Source organism: Mesocricetus auratus, unplaced genomic scaffold (assembly GCF_017639785.1).
Source record: "Mesocricetus auratus isolate SY011 unplaced genomic scaffold, BCM_Maur_2.0 Super-Scaffold_100006, whole genome shotgun sequence".
NCBI classification, from domain to species: domain Eukaryota; kingdom Metazoa; phylum Chordata; class Mammalia; order Rodentia; family Cricetidae; genus Mesocricetus; species Mesocricetus auratus.
In genome coordinates this window covers 44336902-44364130 of record NW_024429190.1, presented here as the reverse complement: position 1 = coordinate 44364130, position 27229 = coordinate 44336902, and the positions used below count along the sequence as shown (strand labels likewise).

General features: G+C 38.6%; 1 protein-coding gene across 2 annotated transcripts in view; it reads left to right on the top strand.

The window, feature by feature from the left end:
- Pds5a (PDS5 cohesin associated factor A) overlaps positions 1–27229 on the top strand; it is a 94201-nt gene that overhangs the window by 58666 nt on the left and 8306 nt on the right. For both annotated transcript variants that reach the window (XM_040747119.1, XM_040747122.1), the window contains exons 19-31: positions 581–741; positions 4569–4692; positions 5783–5941; positions 8980–9048; positions 10812–10948; positions 12545–12668; positions 13068–13272; positions 14203–14317; positions 19632–19764; positions 20399–20518; positions 23380–23442; positions 24023–24168; positions 25032–25140. In XM_040747119.1, coding sequence (XP_040603053.1) covers positions 581–741; positions 4569–4692; positions 5783–5941; positions 8980–9048; positions 10812–10948; positions 12545–12668; positions 13068–13272; positions 14203–14317; positions 19632–19764; positions 20399–20518; positions 23380–23442; positions 24023–24168; positions 25032–25140 — 1665 coding nt within the window. The remainder of the gene's footprint in view (positions 1–580; positions 742–4568; positions 4693–5782; positions 5942–8979; positions 9049–10811; positions 10949–12544; positions 12669–13067; positions 13273–14202; positions 14318–19631; positions 19765–20398; positions 20519–23379; positions 23443–24022; positions 24169–25031; positions 25141–27229) is intronic.

The following is a 27229-nucleotide window of genomic DNA, read 5'->3' as shown; positions in this document are numbered from 1 at the left end:
AAATAAAATAAATTATTTTAAAAGAAAGGAGACTTTCCAGTTGTCAAGAACTTGCTTTGCAAACATGAGCACCTCAGTTTGATCCTACTGCCCAAGTAAAAATGCCTTTCATGGTAGAATGCTTGTAATCCTAGAACTGGGGAAGGAGAAACAGGACATCCCACTGGCTCACTGGCCAGCCCGTCTAGCTTAGTGAGCTCCAAGGCAATAAGAAGCCCTGTCTCAAACTCAACTGTGTTCCTAAGTGTGATTCCCAAAGATGTGTTTGGGCCTCCATAGACATGTACCTACACACTCATGATCACATAGCAGAAATTCTTTCTTGTAAATACAAGTAAGAACCAGGAGATGAAGTGGTTAAGTCAAAGGTGGCATAGTAGCTGTCTTGTGGAAGTGTCTTTAAGCTACCATGCACTATTTCCATTAGTGTCTTCATGAGTAAAAGTAACTGCAGTGGTGACTAAAATAATGTAATCTGTATTCCATGTGATGGAGTTAACATTATATTTGTTGAGAATTCTCCTTTTTTAATAGGTTAGAACTGTTGTCTGTACTCTTAAAGGTGTATCTATTCCTCCAGGTTCTGTCTTTCACACATCCTACCTCGTTCCACTCTGCAGAGACATATGAGTCCTTGTTACAGTGCCTAAGAATGGAGGATGACAAGGTAGCAGAAGCTGCAATACAGATTTTTAGAAATACAGGCCACAAAATAGAAACAGACCTTCCCCAGATAAGATCGTGAGTATATATATATGTATATACTTTATTACCTGGTAAACACAGAAGTTAATGGGTTCTGGAGCAATAGTTCTTGATTTCTCTTTCATGGAGGAAAATGGGAGCAGAAAGAAGAACTCCCACTTTTGTGCTAATTTTCTGTCTCCCTTTGTACAGTGGTTTGTTTTAGAAGGAAATATCTTGAAAGTTTTAGTAATGAAAAGTTATCACAAAATTGAATATTATATTTGTGATTAATGTATCTTTCTATTCTATGTATTTGTATTTTCTTTCAAACTGGTTATAAATTCAGTAGCTACAATCTTCTTGTCCCAATAAAGAAATATCTGATAATTAGTATGCATCATAAAATATTTATTAATTACTTGGTGTTTGATAATGGTAATAATAATCATAAGAATTAAGTGCATTCATATATTTTCATTAGCATCTTAGGATTACACTTATGATAAAGTGTGGAAGACATAGAAGAACATATGGATATTGTTCATTGCATCAGATGTTCATTGTATGTGCAAATAGTTCATAGTTAATCTAAATACAAACAAGATTTGTCATGTAATAATTATAGGACATATGGACTCCTTAAGTTTTTATTAAATTTAATTTTTGTGATTCAGTCAAGTCCTGTGTTCAAAGAGCTTATGGTCTAAAATGATCTTGCTTATATAGCTGTACATACAATCAAAGAGATCAATAGGACTAGGCTTAGAACAGGTCTGCAAACCCAGGCAAGAAGACTTTGTCTAAAATAATTTTAAAGGGTGTTGAGAAGTTAAGGACACAGCTCAGTGGGAGAGTACTTACTTGACATGCATGCTCCCCTCCCTAATTCAAACCCCTATTTACAAAAGAGGAAAAAAATATCATTAACATAGTAGGATATAAAATTTATGACATTTCCACCAGGCTTAGAATAGTTATAAATTTAAGGCAAGAATGCTGTATCAAAAGAAGCATTTAAAAAATAGATATAGGTAGAATAATTAAGTTCAGAATCAAAAAAGAAAACCTTTTGTTCTTAAGAGTAGTGGAGGGAGCTGGAGAGATGGCTCAAAGGTTAAGAGCACTGACTGCTCTTCCAGAGGTCCTGAGTTCAGTTCCCAGCAAACACGTGGTGGCTCACAACCATCTACAATTCAATCTGGTGTCCTCTTCTGGCACGTAGGCAGAACAGTGTATATGTAATAAATAAATCTTTAAAAAAAAAGAAAGTAGGGGAGGATGAAAGGAATAATCACAGAAAAGCAAAAACACTATAAAGACTGTAGTAACAGCCCTGATAGCCCCTTTGGATTATAGCACTCTAGAAAAGCAAGACAAAAAGAGAAAGATTAGTTTATTTTTATATCATTTTAGACCTGCCTTTAAGAAAAACGTTTCATATACCTACCCTATGATCTGTGTCTTGTGGGCCTGGAGAGGTGGCTCAGCAGCGATGATCGCACACTGTGCTGCTCTTGCAGAAGATCCTAGTTGGGTTCCCAGCACTCACAATGCCTGCCATTACAAGTCCAGCGGATCTGACTCCTGGCCTTCCCAGGCCCCTGTACTCAAGTGTGCATGCCCACACACAGGCACATAAACTTAGTTACATATTTAACATATGTATTATTTGTGTATCGCTTAATGTACAATTTTTTTCTTTCATGTTAGGTATAAATTCAGTAGCTACTACCTTTCTGTCCCAACAGAAAAATAGGGCATCTAAATAGTGTTCATAAAATATTAGTTGCTTGGTAATTGATAATGGTAGCAAATTTTCTTTAGTTGTTCACCAGTACTAATAGCAGTGAACTTATGACCAAAAGACCAAGTGGTGATTTGGCTAGTAAGGCTATAGACATGGAAATCCCTGTATAATAGTTTTCTGTGGAGACAGGCTTGAGACATTCATGAACATTGTCAGAATTATAATGACTAGCAGTGTTCCAGACTGTTTTGGTTTTTGGTTGAGGTATATTGCTTGTATTGAAGTGGAACTCTTGTTATAAGAAGGCCTTTGCATTTGGCGACATCAACTTTTTGGTCTATCAATATAACCTTTTCTAATTGTACTAAAGTTAAATATTTTACTTCATTATAAAAGTATTTGTATTTTATTATGAAAGCTGAAACAAAGGCTGAGTGTGTGCCTCCATGGTAGTGTTAACATATTATGCATAAGGCTGTGGGGTGTCCCGTGCATTCAGAGGTGAGGTGTATGTGTGAGACTAGAAAAATAAAAGTTGTTACTAATGTTTTAAGGATACATGTCTACTTCATATATGTGCCATTTTGTAGGTTCATATGAATGTATTTCCTTCATATACATGTTTTGCCATATAGTCAGGATTTATTGCTTTTTTATTTGTTTCCATAATGTCCTGTTGGAAGACTTTTAGTGTAATGTTTTATGTTAGTGCAATGATTGAATGAATTTTTTTTTCCTTTTCTTTTTATTATTCTGAGACAGGGTTTCTCTGTGTTACAGCCTTGGTTGTCCTAGAATTCCCTTTGTAGACCAGACTGGCCTCAAACTCACAGAAACCCCCCTGCTTCTGCCTCTGCCTCTACCTCCTGAGTGCTGGGATTAAGGTGTGTGCCACTGCCACCCAGCTTTTAAGAATGTTTACTTTCAAAATCCAGTTTCTCGTGTTGTGTGGATGGTATAGTGGTGAGCATAGCTGCCTTCCAAAATCCAGTTTCTCTTTTTCCTATCTATATAACCTTTGGTCGTTTGAACACATATTATATTCTATCTTTCTTATCTTTTTGAGCGTTAAAATAATCCATGTTAAATAATCCATGTTAAAACACCTCAAATGGTAGCTATACATACATGTACTGGATGATTATTAGAAAACTTTTATTTCATTTTACCAAACCGTATATAACTATCTGTGTGTACTTAGTCTCACTGGAATCATTTCAGCTGTTTAATAAAACTTGGCCTTATACTACTGTTTTTTTATGGCTGCTTTGAAATAAATGAAGGGAATTATAAGGAAACTGGAAAATTAGGAATGTCTACTTAGAAGGTAAATGGGAATATGCCCTGGGGGCAAGTTTTACATCATTAATTAAATGTGGCTAGTTTATTTTTCTATATTCATGAACTGGCTTTTTGTTTTGTTTTGTTTCGTTTTTTCAAGACAACGTTTCTCTGTATTGTCTTGGAGGCTGCCCAGGAACTTGCTTTATAGACCAGGCTGGCCTCGAACTCATAGAGATCCATCTACCTCTGCCTCCCTAGTGCTGGGATTAAAGGCATGCACCACCAATGCCCGGCATGAACTGGCTTTAAAATAAAAGTTGTTTGGTTAAAATAGCCTCTGAGAAATTGTATGTCTTTCAATCAAATAATTTCTAAGGAAGCCTTTTCTACCAGCACAGACCTGAGTAAGTAGGGTGTAACGAGCATCCTGCCAACCTGTCCCAGAGCTGTGTCAGTCCCAAATGAACACGCAGGACACTATATTAATTATGAAGCTGCTGGCCATTTGTATGATTTCTTGTCGGCTAGCTGACTTAATTATTAACCCATAACTGCTAATCTGAGTATTTTCATGTGGTCTTCTCTTACTGGAAAAAGGAGCCGGACCTCTTACTCCTCTTGAGTCCTACATGGTGTCTGACTGTGCCTGTTTCCCAAAATCCTCCTCTATTCCTAGACCCATCTATCTTGCTTCCCTATTGGCCAACAGTGCTTTATTCAATCAACCAGTAAGAAAAACATATATACAGAAGGACCTTCCCCCATCAGTAGGGGAAATGATGAATAGGAAGAAATGTTAGGGATTTGTATGCTTGAAAAAAAATACAACTGTATTATGATTTTTTTGCAGAACCTTAATTCCCATTTTACATCAGAAAGCAAAGAGGGGCACTCCACACCAAGCAAAACAGGCTGTGCACTGTATCCATGCCATCTTCTCAAATAAGGAAGTCCAGCTTGCACAGATTTTTGAGGTATACATAGTACATAGAATGTGTTTCCATTGGTTTGTGTCAGTGTGAAATTTGGTAAAGGTAAAGTCTAGGTTTCCAGGCCTGTTTACATGTATTCTTACATTAAGATGTAAGTTCTCAGAGCGCTGGTCTACTCAGCACTGTATTTTCAGCTGTTACTCTAGGTTCACATATTTCATAGTGCAAAGTGTTTCCTATTTGAGACTGTACTTTAGTCTGTCAGACTGTTGCTGGGTGGTCGAACTGCTTACTAGGTGCCTACAGCCATTCCTGAATAGTAATCTCTATTCAGTCTCTGACTATGATTCTTGGACAGACTCTGCTTCTTGAAAGGCAGAGTTGTTATTAAACAACTTGAAATGTTCTTATTAAATTGGAGATGATATGGCCCTATGAACTTTGTCTTTTTGTTACTCAAAGTTGTTTAAAATATCAGCATAAAAAAATCCACCAACATAACAAATTAAATGTGGAGAGATGGAAGATAATGCAGATCTGGTAAAAGATGTCCTGATTTCTACTTCTTTTATCTGAGCTTTATTTTTTCCCTTTATATTTTTTTTCACTTTTATTATTATCTTAGTTGTTACTCTTTTATTACTGTGATGAGATACCATGACCAAAGAAATTTACAAAAGAAATTGTTTAATTGGGGCCTTGTTTACAGTTTCAGAGGATTATGTAAATGAATGATCATGATGGGAGCATAGCAGTTGGCCTCAAGAATGACTTTAGAGAGGTATCTGAGAGCTGGCATGTTACTTTCAAGTTGCAGCCAGAGAGATACAGATGCGTGCTTTTGAAACATCAAAGCCCACCCCAGTGACTCACCTCTTTCAGCAAGGTCACACCTCCTGATCCTTCCCAAAACAGTTCAGTAACTGGAGACCAAATATTCAAACATGGCCGCCTATGGTAGCCATTCTCATTGTAACCCCACAATTATATTCCAGTGGGTGAGACAGCCAAGTATCTAAAATGGCTAAAATTAATTATCATATCAATTATATTTATGAGGACTGTAGAACATCTAAATGCTTATAAAACCAATTGGTGATTTTTTTTTTTTTGCTTTGTTTTATTTTCATAGCCCCTCAGTAGGAGTCTGAATGCTGATGTACCAGAACAACTTATAACTCCATTAGTTTCTCTTGGCCACATTTCCATGTTAGCACCAGATCAGTTTGCTTCCCCAATGAAATCTGTGGTGGCAAATTTTATTGTTAAAGATCTTCTGATGAATGACAGGGTAAGTTTCTAATGTAATAGTTAAACTGAGAGTCATGCGTTTAAGGCTATCTATGTCTTTATCACAAAAACATTTTTTCAATATCTGGGTGGGGGTGTTAAGCCTAGACACATGCTTTACATGTTAGATCTGAGATGACTCATGTGCCTGCTAGGATCTAACTCTTCAGTCACTTTAAGTTCTAAAACTTCACAGTGTACCCTGGTAATGTAATTATCTCTTTAAAATCATTGTTTCTTTTTTAAAGATTCATTTTTTCGTTTTTGTTTTCGAGACAGGGTTTCTCTGTGTAGCCTTGGTGTCCTGGAGCTCACTCTGCAAACCAGTTCAAGGCTGGCCTTGACCTTTAGAGATCTTGCCTGCTTCTGCCTCCCGAATGCTAGGTTTAAAGGTGTTACACCACCAGCACCTGGCCATTTATTTTTAGTTTATGTGTTTGAGTATTTTGCCTACATGTATGTCTGTGCACCATAGACAATGCCTGTGGAGGCTAGGAAAAGTCTTCTAGATCCTCTAGAACTGGAGGTAGAGACAGCCACCATGTGAGTGCTGGAAATAGCACCTAGGCTGTCTGCAAGAGCAGCAAACGTTCTTAACCACTGAACCATCTCTCCAGCCTGTACAGTATGTTTTTAAAGGGATGCAACAGCACAGAATTAGGGAGGGTTCAAACACAAGGCACACTTCCAAATGTATTTATTTTTAGTGTAACACTGTGCAGTCTAGACTACTGTTCCTTTAAATTAGAGAAGATGGGGATTAAGTTAACTCCAAATCATTCATAGTGATCTATCATGTTAAGAATGGTTTGTGTTCTTGTTCAGAATGGGATCTAAGCTACCAGAACTGGCTTAATACAAGTAGATAATATATGGTATAAATATATAATCATACATAAATGACTTGACATAACTCAAGTTTCTACCCTCATTGTTTTGTCAACTCCACTATCTTCCATTCATCTCCTGGGGTAGTTTTCTATTTTGTTTTTCAAGACATGGTTTCACTAGATAGCCCTGACTGACCTGAAACTGGGTATCTATACCAGGTTGGCTTTAACTCATAGTGCTGGTCCACCTGCCTCTGCCTCCCAAGTGTTGGAATTAAACTTCATATTCAACCTGATTTTTAACGTACTTATTTTTCTTTTTTAGGGAGGCACAGCTTTACTATATAGGCTTAGCTGTTCTGGAACTCACTGTGTAGGTCAGTCTGGCCTCAAGCTCACAGAGATCTGCCTGCCTCTTCTTTATGAGTGCTAAATTAAAGGCGTGTACTACCATGCCCGTTCTTTCAGAAAGTTTTTATTACGTTTTTATTTAGTTGAGGGGTGTCTCACACGGCATTTGTGTTTGTGAAGGTCAGAGGGCATCTAATGAGGTCAGGTGTCTCCTTCCACCATGTGGTCTTGGAGATTAAATCACGTTGTCTTTCTCTGTAGCAAGTGCCTTCTCCTCCTGAGCTGTCTCCCTGGCATTCATGAAATACATTATTGTCTTCCCAGATTTAAACATTCTTCTGCTTATTAAGCAATTCCTGTATCACAGCTCCTCAGAACCTCTACAACCTGAGTCTGGATTTATTATAGCTATCTTACTGTCTATACTTGTCTTTGGCATATTTCTAAGATTCATTGTGTTCTGGTATTGGTTAAAATTTCATGTATTTTCTTTCCTGCTTGAAAAATATTCCTTTGTATATCTCACATTTTGTTTGTCTCTTGTTTCTTTGTTTTCTTCTTCTTTTTTTTTTTTTTTCAAAACAGGGTTTCTCTGTATTGTTTTGGAGACTGTCCTGGAACTCGCTCAGTAAACCAGGCTGGCCTCGAACTCAGAGATCCGCCTGCCTCTGCCTCCCGAGTGCTGGGATTAAAGGCGTGTGCCACCATCTCCGTGCTTGATTGTCTCTTAATTAATAGTTTTGGATTTTTTCCACCTTTGAGCTGTTGTAATTAATGTAATATGTACAACCAGAGCATTTTCTGATCTTTTGGATAAGTACAAGTAAAATTTCTGAGTCACACAATAATTCTATATTGGACACTTTTAGATATTACAAGACTGGTTAACATAGTGTCTGTCCCTTTTTAATCTTTTCACCACTTAGTCTGAAAGTTCCAGTTTCTCTACATCTTTTTTGACTCGTGGTGTTTTGCTTTTTGAGGGAATAAATATGAAAATATTTTTGTTATGTTTTGAGACAGGATTTCTGTGTGTAGCAACAGTCCTGGCTGTCCTGAAACTTGCCTTGTAGACCAGGTTGACATCGCAACCACTGAGGTCTTCCTGCCTCTGCCTCCCGAGTGCTGGGATTAAAGGCATGCACCACCAATGCCTGGCTATGAAATATTTTTATTATGGGTGTAGTTTGCTTTTTTTGTGTTATTTAGAATTGATTCTTTGTGTTTACCTGGCATCTGTGTGTCTTTTGGAGAGCTGTCTGCTCTGGTCTTTTAGTATTTTTAGTTGTTTTGTTATTGAAGGTGTTAAGTTTGGGAGATAGGGTCTCACGTAGCCTGAGTTGAGCTGTCTTGTGGCAAAGGCTGTCTTTTAGCTCTGCCTCCCTCCCAAATTCTGGGATTGCAGCCATTCACCATTATGTCAGCAAGATCTATGTTTACATTCTGAGTATTAAACCCTACTTTAGTGTTTGCTGAGTACAAGGTAGCAAAGATTTCTTCTTCTGGTGTTGTCAGTTACTGAGTTTATAGTTTTAGCCTAGTATCTTTTTCCTTTTAGGTGATGCGGCTATTTCCCAGTTTCTTAGCACCATTTGTTGAGAAAATTGTTTACCCACAAGTATTTGTGTTTTTGTCAAAAGTGAATTGACACTTATAATAAAAGATTCTTCTATAATAAAAAGTTTTTTCCCTCTTCTATTCCATTGTTCTGTGATCTTGATTACTATAAATTTGTAGTATGTTTTGAAGTTGGAAAGTGTGACTCTTCTAATTTATTCTCCATTTCTAAGTTCTATATATTTTCACATGTATATTACACAAGATGAAAAAACAAATAAGTTTCTTCAATTGTCTGTAGTCAACAGGTGAGAAGAATGGAAAATTATGGTCTCCAGATGAGGAAGTTTCTCCTGAAGTACTCGCAAAGGTAAATTTGGATAGATATTAATAGCTTTTATGTTAGGAAAAGGACTGCTCGTGGGCGTCCTAGGCTTTCTCTAGTGAGCTGCTCACTTTATTTGCTTGTTTGTTTTTTATGGGGTGGGGGTATGCTCACATGCTTACAAATGCGTGCATGTGCACATGAGTGCAGTTCCCCCTGAAGCTAAAGTTGCAAGTCGCCCTATTGGTGCTGGGAACAAACTTTTAAGAGCAAGAAGTACTCAGAACTGCTGAAGCTGCTCTCCAGCCTATGGGTGCCTTATTGGAAAATTCATTGTGAATTAATATTTCTCTAAGGAACTGTAGTTACCATTGTTTGTGATTTTTTTTTTTTAAGGGTGTTAGTTGGTGCTGGGAATTTAACCACACATGCTGGCTGAGTGTTCTAACACTCAGTACACCCCTGTCCTGTGCTGGGTACAGTCCTAGCGTCTCATTATATGTGAGCCTACTGTATTTTATACTCGTGTATTTTTATCAGATGGCCAGTAAAGTACTTACACCTTTAACTAGCTCTTCATGTATGTTGATAACAGTCGCGTAATTAAGACCACCAATAATTATGTAAATTCCATTTTAGTCAAGATGAACAGACTTCATTTATTCAACAGTTTTCTAATACTACAATAATACAAAAGCCTTTAAATGTTTTTAGTCAACATAGGTTTAGTGGCTATTTTTATGTTTTTGAAGACTTTTAGTTGATACTGTACTTTTTATGGAGTTACATTATAATGTATAATGATTAGATCAGGATACATAGCATATACTATTTCTTTGTATTGAGAATGTCCATAGTCCTCTATACTAGCTACTTTGAAATGTCCAGTTAATCATTGTTAACCATAATTATCCAATATCCTGATCCCACAGCCATTTTACCCCAAATAAACACACAAAGACTTCATTAAGTATAAAATGTTTGGCTGATGGCTCAGGCTTCTTATTGGCTAGCTCTGTCTTAATTGTTAACTCATTTCTAATGTATTGCCATGAGATTGTGGTTTGCTTGGCAGCATGGTGTCTCTTCGCCTCCTCTCTGCCTTCCTCTCCCCAGCCGTCTGGTCTCGTAGTCCCACTTATACTGGCCAATCAGGTTTTATTCACCAACCAATAAGAGAAACATATATACAGAAGGACATCCCCTCTCAAATTATGATTAAATTTAAAGTTCCTACTTAGACTGAGGACACATGCATTTAATCCCAGCCTTCAGGGGCCCAGGCAGGCACATCTCTGAATTATAAGATAGCTTTGTAGAGACACTCAAATACACAAATAAATTCCCCACCCCTTTGTTTGTTTGTTTGAGACAGGGTTTCTCTGTGTAGCCCTGGCTGTCCTGGAACTCCATTCCTTGACCAGACTAGCCTCTGGCTCCTGAGTGCTGGGATTAAAAGCATGCCCCCAAAATTACTGCTTTAGGTACATTGCTGTACCAGTTAGCGCTCATTCTTTTCTGCTCCCACCTACCAGATCTTTAGTAACCTCTGTAGTAATGTTTATCATTGTATTGTTTGCCTTCTCTGTGGGAGTAAAATCATGTCCAGCTATGGAAGAAGTACATCTATGGATTGAATAGAAAATGATGTTAATTCTTATTGTAACTCTTCTATCCCATTACCTTGAGTAATAAAATATCTGCTGATAAGGATAAGTAGTGTCATTAATCAAATTAGTTAAAAACAATCTTCCCTTTAATTGGAATTTTAAGTTGCTCTCTTTTTTTAGCATGTTAATATCTTATAGGTACAGGCAATTAAACTTCTGGTAAGGTGGCTGTTGGGTATGAAAAACAACCAGTCTAAATCTGCCAACTCGACCCTTCGGTTATTGTCAGCGATGCTGGTCAGTGAGGGTGACCTGACAGAGCAGAAGAGGATCAGGTGAACACTTCTCTTCCCGTCTCCTTGTCCCTGAGGTTGGGTGACTAACCCTGCATGTCATTGCACTTCAAGCTTAGGAATTATCTCTCTTGAATACACTGAAGAATGTTAGTATGTCTTTGTTGTTCCCAAAATCTGTGGCTGTCTGCTAATAAAACTTTTCGTTACAATCATGTTGGTGTTAGTAAACATTTGGTGAATAAGATGCAAAAAGAAAAAATGGATAAATTAATTTTCACTCTTCAGTGTAGTAAAATTACTGTTTCTTTTTTGTTTCTTATTTGAAGAAAATGTCAAGTCCCTTATTTCTTTCAAATACTTGATACCAAGAGCAGCAACAGAGATAACTCATGATTTCTACTTAAGCTTATGTGAGAGGACAAAGGCTATTTTTTTTCATGCATTCAGTATTTATTAAGCACTGTTAGATACTAGATACTGCTGTGTGTGTTTTTTTTAAATAACATTAATTATTTCCTCTAAAAATATATAATCTGCTTATAGAGGAAATATAGACAATTACTTCATTGTGCTTGATGCTTTGATTTTAAAAAAAAGCGATATGCAAAAACAAAATAAAACCCAACATTTTCATAGTGAGTGAGCCAGAGTGATTAGAGCTGGGTTGGCAATAACGGAAACTTCACATATGTGGCATGCATATATTCAATACAGTGTATTGAAGTGCTTTGTAAAGAGATTGTAGGCACAATGCACGGTGGAGCTAAAACGTTTTAATTATTTGTGCATCTAAACTAAGTAATGCGGTCTAAGCTTAAGTAATACCCCTTTCCCTATCATATTGAAAAATATTATGGATTTCTTGTTTAGTGAGAATTAAGAAATTGGATTCTGTCCTTATTCTCATGGAACTGTGAAACTTTTGTATCTTTCCTTTTAAATATATTAATACTGATACATCCACTTTCATGAAACACAAAATAATCATGTAAAATTTACATATAGCCATATTCTAATATGCATATTTACCTTTTCCTTTGAGACATCATCTTATTTATTTATTTATTTTTCGAGACAGGGTTTGTCTGTGGCTTTGGAGGCTGTCCTGGAACTAGCTCTTGTAGACCAGGCTGGCCTCGAACTCACAGAGATCCGCCCGCCTCTGCCTCCCGAGTGCTGGGATTAAAGGCGTGCGCCACCAACGCCCGGCTCATCATTTTCTTTATAATTGACTGCTATTCATAAAATGTGTGGTTAATTTTGAGTCTTAATTATGTGTATAATGTATGTGACATACTAAATAGATTTAAAATGATGGTTGGTTTATATTTCTTTGGTTTGTTTAAATCAAGTTTTCACAATGAATAGTGTTCTTGACATACAGATTGTGATGAAACTGGATTTTCTTAGCATTGTTAAGTAGTTTGATTGGTAAAATTAATTGCTTGGTTGGCTGAAAGGTTAAAAGGTAGAAGCCACAGTTGACTTGAACCTTTTCTCTGAGTTGAACCCATAGACATAAAGTCACTGACTTTATTTGCACATTGAGATACCTACTATTGATCTCATATTCAAAAAACAGTCAGAGAATCTTATGTTTATAGGAAATGTTTATTTCTTTCTGTTTATTTATAGTAAATCTGATATGTCTCGCTTGCGATTAGCTGCTGGTAGCGCAATAATGAAGCTTGCTCAGGAACCTTGTTACCATGAAATTATTACCCCAGAACAGTTTCAGCTCTGTGCACTTGTTATTAATGTAAGTAGAAAACTTTTTTCAAATCCTTGTCTTCAAAGTTAAATGCATTTACTTTGCATCGAGTACAGACCCATTACTATATGGATGTACAGATAGACGAGATTATTTCCATTGCTCAAATATAATCATCATTTTAAGTTTTTGTTTTGTTTATTGAGATAGGGTGTCTCTGTGTATCCCTGGCTATCCTGGAACTCAATGTGTAAACCAGATTGGCCTCGAACTCACAGAGATCCACATGCTTCTGTCTTCTGAGTGCTGGGATTAAGGGTGTCCATCACTGCCGCCCAGCCATTATAATTTTTTAACAAACACAAAATGTTTTAAGATGCGTGCATGTGTGTGTGTGTAAGCAAATGTTTACCCATGGTGTGTATCTTTGTTTTTGTGCTGATATAGGATGAGTGCTACCAAGTAAGGCAAATATTTGCCCAGAAGCTTCATAAGGCACTTGTGAAGTTATTGCTCCCGTTGGAATATATGGCAATCTTTGCTTTGTGTGCCAAAGACCCTGTGAAGGAACGAAGAGCACATGCACGCCAGTGTTTACTAAAGAACATCAGCATTCGCAGGGAGTACATTAAACAGAACCCTATGGCTACTGGTATGTACTTCATTGTTGTCCTAGTTAGGGTTTCTGTCCTGTGAAGAGACACCATGACAACGGCAACTCTTATAAAGAAACCTTTTGACTGGGTGGCTTCTAGTTTCATTGGTTTAAGTCCATTATCATGGGACATGAAGGCAGACATGGTGCTGGGGGTGGAGAAGGACCTACATCTTGATCCTGCAGACAACAGAAAGTGAGCTGGGACACTAGGTGTGGCTTGATCATATATGAGACTTCAAAGCCCACCCTCACAATGACACACATCTCCAACAAGGCCACGTCAGTCCCTATAAGTTTACGGGTGCCGATTGCATTCAAACTACCACAGTAGCTCACAGTATAAATCAGAGAGGAGCACTCAACATTTCCACTGTTGTTTATACTAAAATGGTTATCTTTATACAATGTTGTCATTGTAGTCTTAGTATGTGTAGAAACTGAATTCTTGAAGTGATATTTAGCTTTAAATTGTTTTGGTAGCTGAGTGTGATGATCTTTAATCCCAGCACTTGGGAGGCAGAGGCAGGAGGATCTCTTGAATTAGAGGCCAGCCTGAACTACAAAGTGAGTTCCAGGATAACCAGGGCTGTTATACAGAGAATCCCTGTTCTAGAAAAAATAAATAAATAGATTGTTCTGGGTAACTATATACTTTTATGCAACCAGCAGTGTGGTTAATTTGGACACATTGCTCAGATGTTAAAGTATATGCTTTTTTCCTGACTGTTCCAGTCATCGACCATATGACTTGTTTATCTTTCGGCTTTGATTTCTTTTAGGATCAAAGTAAAACTTTTACATCTGAACATACATTCCCTTCTGTTTGTAAATACCTGAGAGAAAAATAGAACAAATTGTTAGAACTCAATCAATGGAGGAATTTATAAAGGTGGTCTTATTAACTATGATTTTTTTTCGTTTTAGAGAAATTATTATCACTGCTGCCTGAGTATGTGGTCCCATACATGATTCACCTGCTAGCTCATGATCCCGATTTTACAAGATCACAAGATGTTGATCAACTTCGTGATATAAAAGAGTAAGTGTGTGTCAGGAATTTTGCAAATATGTTCATTCTTCATGTTTATTATTCTCATTGGAAGTTTTATTATTTTTTTATATAATTTAATTTTGTGGACATTGGTATTTGGCTTGCATGTATGTCTGTGTAGGGGATACTGGATCCCCTGGAACTGGAGTTATAGACATCTGTGAGCTGCCATATAGGTGCTGGGACCTGAACCCTGGTTCTCTAGAAGAGCAGCCAGGGTCCTTAACCGCTGAGTCATATCTCCAGCCCCTGAAATTTTCCTAATTTACTATTGTAAATTTTTTGTTTTGTTTTGTTTTGTTTTGTTTTGGCTTTTTCGAGACAGGGTTTCTCTGGCTTTGGAGGCTGTCCTGGAACTCCCTTGGTAGTCCAGGCTGGTCTCGAACTCACAGAGATCCACCTGCCTCTGCCTCCCGAGTGCTGGGATTAAAGGCGTGTAAATTTTAAAAATTATTATTTTAGAATTATTTCCATTTAACCATCCCTTACTCTTTTGTTTGTTTCCTATTTATAGATAATTATCTTTCTAAAAAATAGATTAATAATTTTGAGTTTTATGCTTTTTGGTAATTTATGAAAATTTCTCGTGGATTAGGAACTTTTACTGGTTTGTATAACATTTTTCTTGAATTGTGCTAGTGAAGGGGGAGAAAGAGAGGGGTGGGGAAACGGAGGAGGAGAGAGAAAAAAATATTTATGTGTATGAAGCTCTGGGTTAGAGCCCCAGCCCCACATAAACCAACCATGGTAGCATATACCTATAATCCCACCACTAGATCAGAAGTCAAGGTAATCCTCAGTTACATAGCAGGTTTAAGTCAGCCTGGGATAGTTAAGACTCTATCTCAAAAATCTAAACGTGTAAGAAAAACTTAATCTTTATATCATCCTTGAAAAAAAATTTCCAAAAAGAGGCCATAAATTTGAAGGAGAGCAGGGAGTAGTAGATACATGAGAGGAGTTGAAGGAGGGAAAGGGAAGAGGAGGGAAAGGGAAGAGGGAAATAATGTAATCGTGTGGTAATCTAAAAATGTAAATTAAGCTCAAATTAAAAAAAAAGAGCTGGGCATTGGTGGCACACGCCTTTAATCCCAGCACTCAGGAGGCAGAGGCAGGAGGATCTCTGTGAGTTCGAGACCAGTCTGGTCTACAAGAGCTAGTTCCAGGATAGCCTCCAAAGCCACAGAGAAACCCTGTCTCAAAAAACCAAAAAAAGAAAAAAAAGAAATCTCTAGAAGTATGTACCCATGTATGAAATGTTCTGGGGCAAGTCTGCACATAATTACAAAACACTTGAAGTATTTATAAATACAGTTTTAGAGATAATACAGAATGAGTGGATTAAAGGAGGCTGAGAATTTTGCATAAAGGCCTCTAACAGCTGGGCCACAGTGGCACGCCCTCAGTCTCAGTGCTTGGGAGGCAGAGGCAGGTGGATCTCAGTAAGTTCAAGGCCAGCCTGGTCTACAAAGTGAGTTCCAGGACAGCCATGGCTGTTACACAGAGAAACCCTGGGGGAGCAGCTCTAAGAAACTTTGACGCCATACATACTTTCCCCATTGCTCTGTGTGTTTGGCTTTCACTTGTCCACGGTTTAAGTTTTCTTAGGAATACTTAGATGTCCAGGCAGTTTTGGGAGGGTTACCTTTTTTATGCAGCTCTGACATGCACTCTGTGGCAGGAAATTCTTAGATAAGAGCATGCACTGTAACATGCACTCTAACGCCAGCTGCCTGGGTCCTGCTGCTGTCTCGGCCCCCAAATAACACACAAAACACTATATTAATTATGAAGCTGTTGGCCGTTTGCTTGTTTTCTTATTGGCTAGCTCTGACTTAATTATTAACCCATAACTGCTAATCTGAGTATTTCCACGTGGTCTTCTCTAACTGGAGAAAGGGTCTGGACCTCTTGTCCCGTGTCCTACATTGTGACTGACTGTGCCTCTTTTTCCCAGAATCCTCCTTGACTCCTAGTCCTACCTATCTTGCTTCCCCATTGGCCAACAGTGCTTTATTTAATCAACCAATCAGACAACATATACACAGAAGGACTACCCCCATCAATACACCATGTTTTAAAGTAGTTTTGATATGGAACTAGTACTGTGCAGGAAGTCATTGAGACTAGAATTGAAGTCAGTGGTCTTGTGACCTTTTGCTTTTCATTCTTTGGGAACATATAATGCGCCCCAGGAGTGAGGGTGCTAGAGTGGTAATATGAACAGAGTAAAGGTTGAAAATAGCTTCTGGTCAAGAACAGGATGGAATTCAATTTGATAACTGGTTAGCTCATGTACAGAGATAAATTTTGTTCTGTCTTTTTTTTATTTAAGACAAGGTCTCGTATAGCCCACGTTGTCCATGGACTTGTGGTAGAGTCAGGATGACCTTGAATACCTGATCTTGCAGGATCTGAGAGTGCACCAGCAATGTTTGAAGTCTTAAACTTTTTAATTAGAGAAGCTGCTGTCTCCCCAGCAGTTAAACACTCTGAACATTGCTGCCAAGAACCCAAACACTCAAATAATTTCAGGTTCTGAGTGTTTTTGGGGGGGTGGGGGCATAGCACAAGTACATGTGTACACATGGAGACCAAAGGTTAAACTTGCACGCCATTCTTCTGGAACCCTTGGTTTTGAGACAGGATCTCTTACTGGGTACATGTGAGTCTCGATGCTTAGGCTGAGCAGGCTGGTGAGGGATCCCCAAGGATCCTCCTGTCTCTGACTCCCTATTGCTGGGATTGCAAGCAAGCATCACCATGCCATACTTTTTACATGACAGCTCAGGTTCTCGTTTGAGTGAAAAGTACTTTCCTGACTTGGTTATCTCCACTTCCCCAAGTTGTGGGGTTTTTGTTTGTTTGTTTTTGTTTTTCGAGACAGGGTTTCTCTGTGGCTTTGGAGGCTGTCCTGGAACTCGCTCTGTAGACCAGGCTGGCCTCGAACTCACAGAGATCCTCCTGCCTCTGCCTCCTGAGTGCTGGGATTAAAGGCGTGCACCACCACTGCCCAGCCCAAGTTGTGAGTTTTTAAGGCAAGTGTATTAGGAAGAGAATTTGTAAGAAAATTGTGACTCTTCAAAAAAGTAGTTGGTGGAGTGTGAACGACAGATTGAATAAATAAGATCACAGTGGAACATTGAAGAATAAGTTGGATAAGAAGGGTTGGAAAATTGGCAAGGTTGCATCTGGGCAGCCATTCTACAACGAGCGTTTGTGTATCCCAGAACATGACTTTAATACACATTCAAGAAGGCCGCTGTACAAAAAGGAGGTACCCAGAAAGTGAGATTTGGTGAAGTTAATATTTTCTCTGGCATACCACCTCTGAGAATTTTCAAGTCTGGGAATGTCTAAGAATAGAGGCCTTAAAAGGAAAATTTACCGGAAATAAAGCAGTGAATGTAGTAGTGGGAGGGTACCAAGAAAAAAAAAATGGCAGCATATATGGAGAGTTAATAGACCTACAGTCCAGAAATGACTCAGTGCAGAAACCACAGGGAGGTTGATGGTAAAGGGTTCAAAGCCTACCTGGGCACGACTAAAAGCATCAAAACACGTATGTTGTACATGGCCCTTAAGTTTTCGGGAGGCAGAGGCAGGCGGATCTCTGTGAGTTCGAGACCAGCCTGGTCTACAGAGCGAGTTCCAAGACAGCCTCCAAAACAATACAGAGAAACCCTGTCTTGAAAAAAAAAAAAAACTTAGAAGGAATGAGTCTCATATTCTTAAGACCATGAGAATACTTCCTTATTATCTCCCATCAGTAATCCTAATACTGCTGGTCTTTGTAAAAGGATCAAGAATCTTGCAAGTTGGGACTGGAGAGATGGCTCAGTAGTTAAGAGCACTGGCTGCTCTTCCAGAGGACCTGGGCTCAACTCCCAGCACCCACATGGCAGCTCACAACTGCAGTTTCAGGGGACCCAACACCCTGACACAGAATACATGTAGGTGGTTCATAATTTATTTTTATTTTATGTGCTTTGGTGCAATACACATAAGATAAAAATAAATTATGAAAAAGTATCTTGCAAGTTAATAGAATGTTAGGATTCAGAACCCAGAGAAGCAATGAGGTGTCCCCTTCAGCAAGCTGAGTGCTTCACCCTTAAACAGGTCGGGAGTCCAGTGTGATCACCTTTACACAGTACAGCTGGTTGCAGACAGTGCTGCATGCACACACAGTCTCAGGTGAAGTTTGCTAATGCTTATATTACATATCTTTTTATTAAAAGTATAAAAGCAGATCAGTAACTTAAGCATTTGACTCCTCTCTTTAAAAAAAAAGTTCCTGGGAGTTCTTTATAAAATAGGGATGTTTTTTGTTGCATTTTTCTGTTTTACTGCTTTGAATGTCCAGAGTCTAACAGTAATCTAGATATGCCTCTGCCAGAGTTAACAAATACAGATATTTTCACTTTTCATGTAAACCGTTAAGCTAGCCTCATACAACGTTTAATATAGTCAAAGAAGTCCTTGTTAAAAAATTTAAAGTAAGGTTTCTTGTAGCCCAGTGTGGGCTGAAAGCATCTGTACTACCGTTCCTGGTTTGTGTATGGCCAGAGATGAAATTCCATGGCTGCATACCCAGGCCTGCACATAAATTGTTGTCAAATTAATTCTGCCATTTTAGTGGAGTAAAGCAGGCACTATGATCTATAAATCATTTTGGGAACTTGGCAAAAGCAAGCTCTCTCCCCATATTTGTCAGTTTGGGGTTCACTCTCCCTTTCACTCGCTTGTCCCATTCTTACAGTGTATGTATTGCGTGTGCAGTGACGAGGAGCCAGCAACGATTAGTTTACAAGGCCCCGCTTAGTTGCATGGCTGTTTATCACACACAGTAGTCTCTCATACATGTTGTTCACACATCGCAGTTACATACCAGTAACATTGTACATGCTGTCCTCTCATCAGTTACATACTAGTAGCCAACAGTGCTGAGGATATGCAGTATGTTGATTTGTTCATCTCCCCTGCGGGTAAAAGCACACCACAGTCTAGGTCTTTATGCACCCCCGTGAAACTGCCAGAAGTTCTCAAAGTAAGCTGTGTTTTATTTTAAATGTTTTGTGACTTAATTGTCCTCTTGAGCCAGATATGATGGCTCATTCCTATAATCTTAACATTCAGGATGTAGGGCCAGGAAAATGAGATCCTGTCTCAAATATTAAAATCCACTTGAATTAATAAAATGATAGGTACTTTACGCAGACATCAAGCTTCTCAATAAAGTGTTACTAATCCATTAGGCCAAAAAAAATCATTTATTCTCTTTGGTGTGTTTTTCACTTAGGTGCCTGTGGTTTATGCTTGAAGTTTTAATGACAAAGAATGAAAACAACAGCCATGCCTTTATGAAGAAGATGGCCGAGAACATCAAGCTGACCAGAGATGCCCAGTCACCAGATGAATCTAAGACAAATGAGGTAAAGCAAATGTTAGGCAATGAATGTCAAATGACAATACATCAGCCAACTTAATTTTCTTGACAGTTACTAATAGTTTAAATAACAGTGCCCATTAATATGTATTTATAGTCACATATGAGTAGTTTGCATGTATACATGTGTACCAAGTATGTGTCTGGTTCTCATGAAGGTCAGAAAGAGGAGCCAGGTCCCCTGGAACTGGAGTTGTGGATGTTTGTGAGTCACCATGTAGACTGTTGGTAACCAGATCCATGTCTACAGGAGCAGCAAGTGCTGTTAACTCCTGAGCCTTTGCTCCAGCCCAATTTTGAGTTTCTTTTTAACACCTATATTCACAAAATTTGTTTTCCTGGAAACCTTTAATATTCTAAAAAAGCACTAACACTTAGGCAGGAAGATACAGACTGATAGAATATAAAGCATCTTATGTTAGAAACTTCTTTCTAGCGAGCTAGAGAAAATGGATATGCTTTTGGTTTGCCTTCATGGGAAATCTGAAGAATGCTAAACTGTTCCAGGAGCAAGTGATCACATGTCTTTTTCAACTTGAATTTATGTGTCTGATGGATTTGGTACTTGTGATTATCATGTAATCATGGAAGCTATGCAATTGTCCTTTTTTATTCTCTAGAAACTGTATACAGTCTGTGATGTGGCTCTGTGTGTTATAAATAGTAAAAGTGCTATGTGCAATGCAGACTCCCCTAAGGATCCAGTTCTCCCAACGAAGTTCTTCACACAACCTGAAAAGGTAACTCTCCTCACTCCAGTTTCACTCAACACCAGTCACAGATATCGCATAGTTTTAAGGACAGGTTTTTTTTTTTGTTTTTTTTTTTTAAAAAGACCTCTAAATGTATTGAGAAACCGAAGGTTGTCATTTTAGGTAGGAGAGTCCACCTAGTGTGCTACTTCTCAGATGTGCGTCCTGAGTATGGGAAGGGACTTTCAGATTTTAAAGTGATATTATCCTTTTTTTTATTAAAGCAACTACTTGAGTATTTCTTTATTGTGTTTGCTTGTGTTTTGAGATTTATACTTAGGACCTTGTACATGCTAGGCAAGAAGCTCCACAGTGAGCTGCATTCCCAGCTGGAGAGCACATTTGTGCAGAATGGACAGTGTGTCAGGCAGGGTATACACTGTGGGAAGGCTGAGGCTGGAACATGATTTCAGGGCCAGAGGAAGTATGGATGGGTGGATAGACAGACAGACATATTGAAGGCCAAGGGTTGGATGCAGGGATGGATGAGTTAAGTTTAAAGGTGTGGTATCACAAGCATTTAATCTTAGCAAAGCAACTCCAGGACAGTCAGGGCTATTACACAGAGAAACCCTGTCTTTAAAAAAATAAAGGACAAGCAAAACAAGATGTTAGCATATCTGTGTATGAAATAAAATGTTATTTCATGATCGCCTTGAGTCAGTACTCTCCACCATGTGGGTTTCAGGCATTGACTTATACTGGAGGCCTCTAACAAGCAACCTACCCACTGAGACATCTTGCTGGCCCAGTCTGTCAGTCAGTCTTGATTCCCATGTACCCCTCCTCCCCAAGTCAGAGTTTCTCTGTGTAACTATGGCTGTCATAGAATTCAGATCCAACTAATCTCTGTCTCCTGAGTGCTGGGATTAAAGGTTTGCAGCACCATGCTGGCCCTTCCTTTTTTCTAACATGCTGCTCTAATCTGGTGCTGTCAAACACTAGAACACCAGGCGTGTGCAAGTTTATTGACATGGTGATATTTCTTTATAAGCAAAGTAAGTAAATTTTGGTGTTCAGAATTTTTAAGTTATTTTAGCTACATAAAAGCTTTTTTTGCAAAAGAAATTGCATAGCTGAGTCAGGCATATTGGCAAACACTTCTAGTCCTGGTTTAGCACTAAGGACCTGAAGCTGAATTATACAACAAGACCAGCGTGTGTTGGGTGGGGGAAGGAAAGCACACAATCCTCATTTAAGCACCTTGTTCAGATCTATCACAACTACATGAAGACACGTGTCTTAAAAGAGAGCTACAGTTTTAAATTGCACTTACATAAGGCCATTTTCATGCATACATACCTTGTACTTTGAATGTGGCCACTTCTGCTCCCCCCCAAAAAATTTTTTTTGTTCTTACTGTATTGCACAAACTTGTCTTGAACTCCAGATGCTACAGATACTTGTTGCTTCAGTTAACACCTGTTGTATTTCTTAGTTTTGGGGGCCGTCCTGGAACTAGCTTTTGTAGACCAGGCTAGTCTACAATATCCACCTGCCTCTGCCTCCCGGGTGCTAGGATTAAAGGTGTGTGCCACCAATGTCTGGCCTGTACTTTATTTTTAACTTCCAAAATATTTAATAGGGAGAGATGAAACTTTTCTTTGGTCATAGTGGTATACATCTTTATTCCCTGCATTTTTAGGCAAGTTGGATTTCCTATGAATCCAAGGCTATCCTAGTCTACATATTAAGTTTCCATGCCTATCAGGGTTCCTTCCTTCCCAATCCCTCACCCCTGAAAATGTAGGTTAGATATAGATAGATGTAATTCAGTAAAATATTAGTGTTCACAGTTGATTTAACCTATTTATTGACTAATTAGTATCAATACTGTTAGGGAAATGTTATGTCTCCTTAATTGTATTGTGGTGAGTTTGTCTTTGTGATTTGAACATAGATCGTGTAGTTCTACAAATTAAACACCTTTTTTGTAATATTTATGTATTTTGTATATCTTCATGCACACCAGAATGTGGAATCTGATCCTATTACAGATAGATGTTATGAGCCAATTCTGGGAATTGAATTCAGATCCTCTGGAAGAGCAGCCAATGCTCCTAACTGCTGAGCTATCTTTCCAGCCCATATCATTCATTATAGCTCAGGCTGGCCTTAAACTTGAGATCCTTTTGCAGCAACCTCCCAGTAATGGGAGTATAAGCATACATCACTGTACCCAGCTCAAAATGTTAAGATGACAGGTTCTTGTATAGAGTTCCTTGTATAAGTACCTAGGATACGCCTGACACGCTAGCAGGAGACCAGGAACCCAATAGCTGATCTGTGTAAGACTGCTTCAAAAATAAATTAAGGTGCCAACAAATACATGCTGTCTACTTCCAACTGAAAAGTAGATTAATACTATAGTGGAGTGTGGTGATAATACTGTGAAAAATATGAAAAACTAGGAATATAGTTTATTTAAAACGTTGGAGTGATTTTTTTTTTACAGGCACTGACTACAAATGGTGAACTACACAAATGCAGGCAAAACACTCCTACACCCCCCCCCCAAAATAGATCTTGCCAGGTGTGGTGTTGCATGTCTTTATTCCCAGCACTGTGAAAACAAAGGCAGGAGGATCTCTTGAGTTTGAGGCCAACCTGGTCCTACATAGTGAGTTCTAGAACATTCAGGGCTACTTAAACAAGCAAAAATGTGAAATGTTGAAGAGGTAAGGATGTTACTCTAGAAAAAGTTCTTGCCAAGTATACACTTAACACATACCAGGGAAGGGAAAAAGGAAGCTCCTGCCTAAGTACAGTTGCTGCTTGTAGGGAAACGCCTGAAATTACTGTTTAGATGATGAAAGTGTTCCATTTGGTGTTTCCTTTTTTCAAAATAGGACTTCTGTAATGACAAAAGCTACATTTCAGAAGAGACAAGAGTGCTTCTCTTAACAGGAAAGGTACTACACTATGTTTTGGGGATTGTTTAATGTGTGTGCTGTGTCTGCTGTATGCCCCCAGATCATTAGAGATGCATTGTGGGTTCATACAGCATCTGTAGTCTCCGAATCATTGCCACATATCTTAGCAGTGGTCAAAAGCCTGAATTTATTTAAAATTCATAGTGCATAATTTCATAATTGAAAAAGTAACTAGATTAGAAAGATAAAATTGGAAACAGTGATGGTAGATAGATTATATTTCATAAAAGTAAGGTGATGTAAAATTACTACATTCAGTAGTCTCCTTCCAAGGTAACTACATTATTTATTTATTTCCATGTGTTTGAGGTATGCATTTTGTTTTAAGAAATACAAGATAGCAAATATTGCCTCATTAGTCAGTGAAGATAATTCATATGTTTTGTTTATTTTAAGAGAGCCAAACATATTTTCCAGAATTACCATTTATAACAACATTCCAAGAGAATGGCTTAACATTAAAGCATGAATCTTAGCTGTTTATATGTTTTAATGCATTCCTTTCCCTAAGGTGTGGAATAACGGGTGTTGTTTTTGTTTTTGTTTTTGTTTTTTTCAGCCAAAGCCTACTGGAGTACTAGGTACAGTTAACAAGCCTTTATCAGCAACAGGAAGGAAGCCTTATGTTAGAAGTGCCGGCACAGAGCCTGGAAGCAATGTTAACACCAATTCAGAGCTGAGTCCTTCAGCCGGAAGTCGTTCAAGGCAATTTATTTTCTCTAAATCCATTTTGTTCTTTTACCTACTGCTTGGCTTACATTTTAACCTAATTCTGAGGCATTGGATCATAGGAAGGACTTCTGTAGAAGTGATATAAAATAGTATTCATGTGTTCAGGATTTTTTTAATGTTGAGACTCAACAATATACTGTATGTAAATCTCTCTAGCCTGGAACTTGATGTGTAGACTAGACTGGACTCAGACTCACCTGCCTGTGCATGAACCTTCCAGTGCTGGACTTAAAAGTTGTGTGCCAACACCCTTGGCTGACCAAGGAGTGTTGAGACAGTGCTTTGTTATACAGTCCAGGCTGCATGCTACAAACTTGTAGCAAGCCTCTTGCCTCGGGCCTTTTGGTACAAGAATTAAAAGTTTAAGTACTAAGATTTTTATGATTTTTACTCTTACCTGTGAAATTTAAGAATAGATTTAAGTCAGGTAGTGGTACTGCCATATGCCTTTAAGTCCAGCGTTCAGGAGACAGAGGTAGGCAGATCTCTGTGAGTTTGAGGACAGCCAGGGCTACATAGAGAAACCCTGTCTCAAAAAATAAAAAAGAATAAATTTAAAAACAAATAGTGTTTAAACCTCATAATAGCACATTTAAAGATATAAATTCCAGAACAGCCATTGTTTAAATCAATGGGGACTTAGTACCTCCCAGGCAAGTGGATACATAGTAGTGTGATCAATCAAATAAAATTGATTATTTTAATTCTCCTTTGAGACAATGCTTAGAACAATTTCCTGAGAGTCTTTAGTTGGTTGGTTTTGGGCAGTTAAATATGAATGGTATATTAAAGTAAATGAAAGACCTTTTGTTTTTGTTTGGCTGTTTTTCTACTAGGGAACAGAGTTCAGAGGCATCAGAAACTGGAGTTAGTGAAAATGAGGAGAATCCTGTGAGAATAATTTCTGTCACACCTGTAAAGAATATTGATACTGTAAAGAATAAGGTAAATATTCATTTGTTTGTTTGCAGTCCTGGGGACTGAGGCTTGCACAGGTTAGGACTGGAGAATTGGCTTACAACAAAGTAGTTAGTAACAGATCTTTCAGGGGAACCCAATTTTGGTTTCCTACATGGCAGCTTACAAATATCTGTCACTCCGATTCCAGAGGCTCTGATGCCTTCTGGCCTCCATAAGCACCAGGCATGCCTGTGATGCACAGATGTACATGTGAGCAAAACAGTCACGCATGAAAGAAAATTTATATGGATTTATAGAGATTGTTGCTACAGTCTCAAGGTAGTGGTAAGACAGCAGGTTAGTGCAATACCACAGTTTGTGTTTATTCCAATCTTATACTCAACTGTGCTTTTGCTCTCTTAAAATGATTCTTTCTATACCCGTTCTCATTTGTAATCCTTCTTGTAATAATTATTCATAGTAACGCCCTTTTTCCACACTGCCACTCCAAACACTTTAAAGGAACAAATTTGAGAGTTTGGGGGGAAGTCTGATACCCAAAGAAGTTCACTGATGTCCAAAGGTCAGCATTCCAATTTGTTTCTGCTTTATTTTTCAAAGTTAGCTGGGCAGTGGTGGCACATGTCTTTAATTCCAGCACTCTGGAGGCAGAGGCAGGAGGATCTCTGTGAGTTTTAGGCCAGCCTGGTCTACAGAGCAAGTGCCGGAGCAGCCAGGACTACACCAAAATTGAGATTTTGGGGAGTGGGGAAGGGGTATCTGATGTCCAAAGATCAGCACTCCACTTTTGCTTTTATTTGTTTGAGGGTTTCTTTGTAGTTACGTGTGTGTGTGTGTGTGTGTGGTGTGTGTGTGTGTGCTCGTGTGCGCATGTGTGCACTCGCACATGCTATGTCATACGTTTGGAGGTCAGAGGACAGAGTCTCTTGTCTATGCTGCTCCTTGTACTCCAGGTTGATTGGCCCTTGACTTCTAGCCTGTTCACCTTTGTCCACTTCACTTCAGGCGTACAAATGCTTGCCATTACATATGACTTCTCCTGCATATGTGTTGGGGACTGGACCCACGTTTATGTGTTGTATCATTTTCCAAGTCTTGCTGTGTGGACCAGGAAGGCTTCTAAATTGTGGCACTTCTGAATACTCCTGAATTACAGACATGTTCTACCATAACATATAAGCTGCAGCACCCAATTTCATTTTTTTAATTATGTAAATATTGACTTGTGAGTGTGTGTGCATGGCTTGCAGTATGGGTAGAAGCCAGGAGAAGGAAATGGATCCCCGGAGCTGGAGTTACACTTGGTTGTGAGCTGTATTGTGGGTGCCAGGAGTGAACTTAAGTCCTCTGTGAGAGTACTAATCCTCAGGTCCCAGTTTTCTTTGTGTTTTTAAATGCTTATCTTGTTTTATGTGTATGACTGTTTTGCTGCATATGTGAATATGCCAAGAACCTACGGCTGTCAGAGGAAGGTGTTGGATCCACTGGAACTAGAGTTTCAGATGGTTATCCAAGCCACCATGTGGGCTCTGGAAACTTAAACCCAAGTCTTCTGCGAGAGCAACAGGTGCTCCTAAGCACTCAGCCAAATCTTGATGCCTCCTCCCATTCTCTTAACCAGGGTTTTAACAGGAAGGAAAGTAGTGAAGCTTAATATAGGAGCATAAGTCAGATCTGATTTTAATCCTGACCCTGCTACTTACTGGCTTGAGTATTGATTTTTATTGCTTTACTTCTGGAACCATCCATTCACTTGTAAAATGAAATTAGTTGCCTGTCTCAGTAGGAATGGCTTGAAACAGCATGTTAATAGACAGCTCAGGAAAACCTCACTGCCAAAATTCTTAGAATGCAGAAACTAATAAATCTGCTTGTTATGGGACTGTGTACAGAAAGAACTAAGACTGGGCATAAAGAAACTTATAAGGTCCATTGAGTCACATATGCTTAAATTAATCAGATGTAATACATTCATGGGACCTTGTGACCTCACTGGCCTCTACCTAAAATTCAGTGAACTTTTTGCACATTGGCCTCACTCCTTCCTTCCTTTCTTCCTTCCTTCCTTCCTTCCTTCCTTCCTTCCTTCCTTCCTTCCTTCCTTCCTTCCTTC